Genomic DNA, 8,823 nt, shown 5'->3' with positions numbered 1-8,823 from the left:
AAAGTTCTTAACACATGGAAACTTGTACTACTTCAAAATTGGGCCTCTTTTTCCATTCCCACCCAGGGAGGCTTCCCTCAGGTCACTTGTTACTTTATGAAAGAAATACTGCTTGTTTATTTAATTTTCAACAGCAGCCAGTTGCAAAGCTAAGCACTTCAGTAAACAAAGCATCCAATCCAAAGCTTGCCACAGCTGTAATTTCTGCCAAAATGTCATGGGAATCTACAGAGAAGAATTATATCCTCACTCAGTATATTGGAGACCTGGAAAAGAGAACAGAGTGAGGTTTGGGAAGGAAATGTTATGCATAAAAAAACCCAAAACTTTATTTTTACTGCCAGTAAGCTCTGAGAAAATAGCCATACTTTGAGCAGCAGTATTACATTTGTCCTAAAGATGCAAAAAGTTAGGTTGATTTCTTGTTGTGCAGTTCAACCAAGTTGATTGTGACAGTAACAACTTGGTGCTTTTGCTCAGAAGCTCAATAACCCCTGCCAGTGCTCTGTCAGGCAAAGCTTCCTTCCACCTCTGCTGAATTGCAGTGTTGATTGGTATAGATGTGTATGAGGAGCTGGAACAGATCTAATCCAAAGCTAGGAATGGCTTTCATTTTCATCTCAGCACTTTCACTTCTGGCTCTGAAAGTGTGAAGGATGTACCTTGTTCTTACTTTGTGCATATGTAAGCACAAGCATGTAATATTGTGGAACTGCAGTTTGTCACATAATCTATAATCTACGCAGAAATGGCAGATTTTGTGTTTAGTTTGATACTGTGTCTTATGTTTGTTGTTTACCTGATGTAACTGAATGGGTCATTGACTCATTAGCCTGTAATAACTTCTGTTGAACTGGACATCTGGGCTGGTGTGACTGTTTTGGAGCTTTTTTAAATCTAGAAAAGAGGTAGCATTGTATAGACAAAAACACATGAGCAGTTCAAGGATGTGCAGCTATCTTTGCACGTGGTTTTTGAAGATCAGTAGAAGAATATTTTTATGCTGTTCAGCTGAAAGTGGTGAGACTCTTAAATATCAGTGTGGGAAAAATGGGCAGCTGAGACAAGAGCAGACATGAATGAATAAGCACTGCATCCTGTTGTATAGGATAATGTAGGACATTGGCCTGCCAATAGTAATCACAGATGATACCCTGAGGAAGAGGAGATGAACAAAACTAGGGTAAGAAGAACTTGTTGGTTTTAATTGTCACTGCAGTGGCACTGATAGGAAGGTCAGGCCTTACCTTCAGGCTAAAATTAAAATGTGTTAGAGAACTTAAATTTCTCTTTTTCCTATTGAATTTGTTCCTGCTTTTGTTGAACTAAGCAAGGCTTTTGCAACAAGTTCCACTGATTTAGAATGTCATTCCTTGTTTTTGCTTCTGTAACAACTAGCAGAGTTTTTCCTTCATTTGATTTCTTTTTGGTGTAAGTATGTTTGTTAGAATAGAACCTTTTCAATTCTTTCTCTGAGTCAGGGAGTAATCTTAGCTCTGTTTGCACACATGCATGCATATTTTACTGATCTTTAGAGAGGAAAAAAAACTAAGGTAAAGATTGATTTTAAAGTATTCTTGCTGTGCTCGTATTTTACCAGTTTTTGCAAGTACAATGAGCGGTTATAAAAGAGGAAAGCAGAGCTGATACCTTCACTGTCAGAATTAAAATTTTCCATAAAGGTTTCAGACAGCTTTGTTTTCTTTATAGTAGTATCTTAAAGCAGGGGGAGATCTTTTACAATCCCCTGGGGAAGCTCCCAGAGAAGCACCTCTTTGGAAGTGTCTTTCATAGTTATTTGCCTAGTGTTTTTCTCCATTGACTGGTGCATATTCACTGGGTCTGTAAGTCACACAATTACAGTTTTGTTAAGTGGATCTACTCTAATGCTTCTTTTTGTCCAGTTGTCATTAGCTTTTTTTTTTTTTTTTTTTTTTTAATAGCTTAAGAGCATAAAATAGTTACAGCAAATTTTAGGGAGGTATATTTTTTATCATATCTGACTCATAAGGAGCATTTTATTTCTGGAAAAACTTGAGTGGTTTCTGTAGATGAGATCCTCCAAACTTTCTTAATCTACTGTAAACGCTTCCTGCTTCCATTTTTGTACTGTAAGAGATACAATTGAATGTCTTTTTTCATATATCAATAAATACATAATGAAGCTTTTATGGAGCAAAAGGAAGTTACACTTGCATTTGGCAAATGGATTTTGTTCTTGATGCTTCATTTGGTTTTTAATAAGGTTAGCAAAAGTAATACAATATATAATATCTTGCACCTCTGAAAGTTTCTGTGACAGTGAAAGATCCTGTCTAACACTGCTAAAGCCATCTCAGCAGTGACTGCCTAGTTCTGGCCTTTATTTGCTGGTCTCAGTAGGTTATATTGAAGAGTTTTTTAGTGGCAGTGTAAGAGTTGCGAGAGATTGAGTATGGGTATTTGAGTCTTATATCAGATTTCAGCGCTGGTTTCTATGTGAGTCAAATAGAGGGTTAAATCTGGGTCACATTTGTACTTCAGCATGCCATTTAGGTGATACAGTTTCAAAGTGGGCTTGTTTCATTTCCTCTGCAGCCTGTGTTTGAAGGAATAGCTTTATCTGCTGCAGAGTTAAAGAGCTCCATTAGTTTCAGTTCTAGCTCAGCTACTGTAAGTGTTTGCACTTCTGTGTTGGGAATTTACTGGAACAATACTATATTTTACTAGTTAGTAAGTCTGTATGTAGGTGATGAGGAGAAGGATAGCTACAGGAAAGAAATATATAGTCCTTTCTGCCTCATTGTTTGCTTTCTGCTAGTATTGGGATCCTCCCAAGAGAGTGGTGAAGTGTTTGTAACTGGGCATTTGGTCAGACTTGATTTTCCACTTTGGAACAACAGCCTGTGTTGTATGGAAGCAATAGACTTGTGTCTTGTTAAAGCATGTTGAAGTACAGCATTGTCATCTTTTTCATGGGTCATGCTGATTCTTTCTGAAGCTTGATCCAATATTACAATTATGAAATTAGTTATGAAATTGAAATGGTGTTTGGAATGGTGTTTTTAAACTGGATTTGAGCAGTAGACTGGAAAATCTAGTAAACTGGAATCTACACAGAGATTGTTATTTTAGTATGAAATGTTTCTGAAGGAAAGGATGTGACAAATTAAGGGAGGGAAAAGGGATTCATTTATTGCCAGATTGAGTGCATACTACTTCTTTCTCCTTCTTTAAAACATTTGCAACAGTTCCATAAGCAGATCTTCAGGAGTGCTAGCAACCTGTGTGGTGCACTGCTCTCATTCATTAAAATTTGTGGTGTACTTTACTGGATTAGTGCTTTTCATGAGTTTTAGTGGGACAAACCCTAAGCTGTTCTGTATGTAATTAATCTGGAGGATACCTTTATGCTCTTGAATGAATATGTTACATTCCTGAATCCAAGCTCTAATTATAGAACATGGGTCCAGAATGAGTTTAAGGAGGACATACTCAAGTTTACAAATGTGTTTATGCAGACACAGGGTGGAGCTGTGACCGCATCCTGTCACTTTCTGGTGAATTGTACCACTGGAGGCCTTGAGCCATTCCACCCCCTCTGTGCAGAGATTTATCACAGGCTGGCCAGTACTTGTGTTCTCCTCCCTGCTTCTCAGAGCATGCTGTGTACTACCCAGTTGCCTCAAAATCTGTTTCCTTTGACTCCAGAAAGGGCAGTGTCAGTGCTCTTCTGACGCAGTCACCGTGACTGTGCAGACTGTCCAGCTCCTGGGTGCTGTGTAAGGCTTCAGTCCTTCTGCAAATCAAAATACAGAGCTCTTGTTCTTGATTAGTGTGAAATAGCTCTTTCTGAATTTTGCTTTCTTAAATGACTGACTCTCTGTATTTAAAAGAACTGAGATGAATCCAGTTAGTTTGCCCTAGTTCCAAACTGAAGTCATACAGAAGTGCTGTGTTTTGTAGTTAAATATAAGAGTATGCCAGAAATCATATGAGAGATTTTTATACCTTTTGATGGACCTGTGGTGAGTGACAAGTTGAAATGAAACTTGAAACCACATGATTCCAGATTTTACTTTTAGGCAACTTCAATACTTAAAGAATGCTGAGAATATGTTAGTTTGGCTGTATTTTCTGCCTTTGCTAATAGTAAAATGAACACAAGGACAAGTATTTTTCTTTTGGAGAATGCTAATAGAACTTTATTTTAAATAGTTATTTTACAATTAATTTAAACAGTTTTCCATGGAGTATTTTTAATTACCACCCCCACCCCCATTAATAAGGTGGAAGATGCTCTGTTTCACCGAGTTCTAGGCAACTGCTTTGTAACACACATTAATTTTGATTTTGAAGTAAGAATGGTTCCCAGGCTATGTCTTGTCATGTGTCATTGCAGAAATCAGTATCTTGAGCCTGTGTATTTCTGAACTGTGAATTTCATACTTTTATTTTTCTAACTGCAAATATTCAGTTCTTAGTACCTTCATTCTTTTTGTGTCTGCAATATTAGTTCCAGTAGCTTTACTAGTTTTAGTCAGTGTGTTGTACTTGTCTCTCTTTCTCCCTGGTTGGGCATATAAGCTACATATGGATAATTTTAACATAGTAATTTTTCTTTTAATCATTGCTCATCCGGTGAGTTTCTTGTCTGACATGCTAAAACTCTCTTCTGCCATCTGTGGGGACACAGGGAACACAATTACTTTTTTTAATGTTCTCTATGTAGGTGTTTAGAAAATAGGACACTACAATGGATTTGGATTATGGTGTTTCTGTTGTTTTGAAGTACAGTATGCCACATATTACTAGAATTTGTATTACATTGACAGAAGTATGATTTCAGCCTAGGTTCACTTGTGATTGGTTTTAATTTTGTGGTCTGTGGGTCATTCACTTCCCCCTTTACAACCCCTCAGTTCTAAAGCAGGGCTGATGCCAACAGTAAAATCTTGGAGATCTCTGAAAATGTATTTTTGAAATGGTATTATTAACTAACACAGCTATATTTTTACATTTTCTAGCTTCTTACAGCAGAAACCTTTGTGTTTATAAATATATATATTTTTTCAAACTACCAGTGTAATGTTTCTTTCAGTATTAAAGTGTTATGGTTTCATTCATTACCATTCTGTCAATTACTGCTCATGCCTGTCTTGATAGTGATCTTTGTTTCAGAATTTTTCTTGATTGTCTTATTCCCATGTACGCTGTGTGCTTCACTGGAACATGGAATATTCCAGGCCACAGGATTTACCAGTTTATTAGAAACTGACTAGAAAACTATTCCTGTTTGATTTAGAAGTTCTGTTTGAAGTTAGGAATGATGCTGGAGTAAGAAAAGTTTTCAAGGCTTTTGAAGAGTTATCAGAATGTGCCCCTCTGCAAAGTGGTTGTTGGAAGCAAGTCCCTTCCCAGAACTCCAGTGTCATTGGTATAAATCTTCTGTTATAGCTCTCCCTTAAGGGGTGGAGTACAAAAACATGGACTTGGGTATATTGAGAAGGGCTTTATTTAGCCATCTTGATTTTTTTATTGTTATGAATTTCTTTGTTTCACATATCTTCACTTTTATTTAGTCATTCATGTCTACTTTCTCTGGTTTTGTACTGATTTTTCTAGGATAAGTTGGATATCTGACATTGTTGTGGTGGTCTCTCCTGAAAATATTGAAACAATGAAGACTATCATTGAAAAATATGGCCACAAAAGAGTTACAGTAGTAGAAGGTGGAATAACTCGTCACCGGTCAATATTCAATGGACTGAAAGTGTTTGCAGAGAATGAATTTTCCAGCCATTTGCTCCAGAAGCCAGAAGTAGTGATTATCCATGATGCTGTGAGGCCTTTTGTTGAAGAAGATATTGTTTCAAAAGTGGTCATGGCTGCTAAAGAACATGGGGTATGTACTATACAGCAATGGAACTCTGTAATGTTCTTTATACTGTGCAGCTTAAAATCGTGATTGATAAATCAGGAATTTTCTAGCGATTTTATTAATGTGTGATGAGTTTTTTTTAAAGTAGAACAGATCCAGGTTCCCTATTACACAGAGAGGTCAGGTGGGGGAGGTTGACATTTTTAAATACTGCAGGTATTTTTTTGGTACAGGGAATAATTGTTGCCATGGAGACTGTCAGTAAGCAATTGAATCAATCAGCAATTTGTTAGTTGAAAGGTAGGTTATGTAATGATAGTTTATCCCTTTTTCCATGCAGAATTATCTCTAAATGCTAGAGCAGTTCTGTTAGTGAGTACTAATAGTAGCAAAGAGTGTGTGTACTGCATTGGTTGACTTGCAGTACTTATGCAGACTTTGTGCTTTCATCTCAAACTTGTATGCAAATCCTGAATAAACAGCAAAAGAGCTGTCTCTGTATTAATGCTAAATTGTTCTAGAACGTGTAAGCATTGCAGACGGCTGGAAAACTGGGTATGTGGGAAGCCTCCAGCTGTCTGAGGACTGGGATTACTCACAGAAACCAAAAAGATTTCTGACAAAGTAAGATACATGAAAGAGAAGAGTTGGTAAGAAGTTGTATTATGCAAGGAGATAGGAGAGGTATGCACTAGCAACAAGAGGAACTGTTAGATGAACTGCCCAAGTCAGAGATGTAAGAAATCATGACTTAGCCACAGGCTTGTTTGCAAAATTTAATTATCTTTAATTTGTTCTTGAATTCTCCATTAATGAGATGCATAATGCTTCCCTGCTTCAAGGACATGGTTTGAGGTAGAAGTCATTAGTGACAGCAGATTGTTTGGGTACTAGGAAACTTGAAAAATGTACCACTGCTTGTCTTCCTCCAGAAAATGTGGTAAAAGACAGTTGACAGGTGGTTCACAATGTGCACAGTGGAATAATGAGTCCAAAGAATGAACTGTGGTGTTTCCTTAGTGCTCCTACACTTTCATAGTGTAGAAGGGGAATATATAGCTTGTTAAAATGGTTATTATTGATGCCTTAAGCATCATTATGAAAATCAAACTACATTAAGTCTCTCAGAACATTGTGTTGCAAATCTAAATATATTGAGCCTCTTCTTAGTAGGCCTGTAGTTTTTTAGATAGACTTAATAAGAAATGGCAAGAAAAGTGAGACTCTGCACTATAGTTTTCAGTGATCTGGAACATAGATTTCCAGTTATTAAAACCTAAATTCTGTTAGGTCAAAAATTTATTAAAATTCTTTCTCATATAGCACAAAATAGCATTTCAGATTTGATTTTCTGCCAAAGACTTCTAAATAAATCCTCTTTGTAAATCAGTTTTAAATGTGACTCTTTGAGAGCGGTAGAAGAATGCAGTTAATTGTACTGGTTTTGGGTTGAAATTAGAATAACTTTTCTGAATGTGTTTGTGTTGTTTTTTCATGTTAAGGTATATCATATCTCATTTGAATTTAACTTATTCAATTTTTCTTGAAAGTTTTGTGATTTTAGTATAATATTTTCTCCTGGTTTTCTTTTTAATTGAATGTAAAGTATTTAAAGTAAAAAAGTAGTGGGAACCAAGGCAGTCTCCATGGACCTTCTCAAGTCAGTATTCTAGTTCATCTGAACTTCTGAGCAGTAAATATTTCCTAACCTGGATCACTGAAGTATCATTTGATCTCAAAGAGGCGATTGTGTACATGTATAATAGTCTATTCCATTGCACCACATTTGACTGAAATGTGTCGCTTTCTGTGTCAGCTGAGATCCACTGGCTTCAGCAAGGCTGGGCCATCAGAGAGATGTGTGCTCAGTCTCTAAACGCTGCCTGCTGTTGATATTATGTGGCAAAGTAATTGAATTAAGGAACATGAGAAGATTTTCATTTTATGTAACAAATTGGAAAGCCACAAAACCACTTTCCCAGAGACAGGTGGCTGTTTCTACTTGAGAACTGCAGAATTCTGAGAAACTAAATGGAAAGCTGTGACTTTCTCAAAACTGGTATGCATGGTTTTGAATATCAGAAAAAAATTGATCGAGAGCAGCTATCATGTTTAGTTCTTCCTATGGTCAAATTCTTTGCATATCTAAAAGGATGTCAGTTCTTCAATCTTTCAGTACAAAAAGTAATTACTTCCTCTTGCATTATGTAGAAAGGTACAAAACCTGGCAGAAACATCACATTAAATGACTTATGTTAATAGGGGTAATGCTGTATTGTTATATGTCTGCATACCAGATAGATAACATAACTATGAGAAGCTTTCATGTTCTTTAAAATGGCAATTGATCAAGTAAGTTATTCACTTCTAGCTGCCAATTGTCAGACAAATAAACTGCTTTATTGCACTTACTAATCGGTTTGTTATTTGCCTGTGGGAATAAAAATGTGTACCTTAACCAGAACTAATAAATTATGCCTTAAACCCCCAAACAACTCCTTGATTATGTCAAAATATTACTTTGTAAGCAATTAAATTCCATTTATGTTTTTGGGGTAATTTTGCAATTAAAATTATATGTTTCTAGAAACAAATCCTTTGCAGCCAGTAAAAGTTGGGAAAAGTGGAAGCCTCAGAAGGCATCAGTCCAAAGCCTCTAGCAATATCTCATTGCCAACATTGCATTTTAAACAAAACTAAAATGAAAAATGCTTACATGGAAAAGAAATCAGGAAGGTGGGGGGGAACTTGTCAGTTCTGCTATTGAGAGTTTACAAAAAGTAGGCACATCCAAAGACTTTTTTTCCTCTGGTTAACATAAACTAGATTTGAAAGTACAATATATTATGTTGAAAGGACTAAGTCAAAATGGCACTCTTAAAAGCTGGTTTCTGGAAGCTGTCTAACATCATTACTTTATTCTGAGCTTTAGCAAGGACCTGAACAAAGCTTGCATGCCAATA

At 36.4% G+C, this 8,823-nt stretch overlaps 1 protein-coding gene across 1 annotated transcript in view; it reads left to right on the top strand.

Moving 5' to 3' along the window:
- Positions 1 to 8,823, top strand: part of CRPPA (CDP-L-ribitol pyrophosphorylase A) — a 107,220-nt gene that overhangs the window by 1,533 nt on the left and 96,864 nt on the right. Inside the window, exon 2 of the mRNA XM_005480838.4 lies at positions 5,605 to 5,884. Within this exon, the coding sequence (XP_005480895.1) occupies positions 5,605 to 5,884 (280 nt within the window). The remainder of the gene's footprint in view (positions 1 to 5,604; positions 5,885 to 8,823) is intronic.

This window comes from Zonotrichia albicollis, chromosome 1 (genome assembly GCF_047830755.1).
Source record: "Zonotrichia albicollis isolate bZonAlb1 chromosome 1, bZonAlb1.hap1, whole genome shotgun sequence".
Taxonomy (NCBI): domain Eukaryota; kingdom Metazoa; phylum Chordata; class Aves; order Passeriformes; family Passerellidae; genus Zonotrichia; species Zonotrichia albicollis.
The sequence above is the reverse complement of the archived record's forward strand: the minus strand, read 5'-3'. Positions and strand labels throughout refer to the sequence as shown.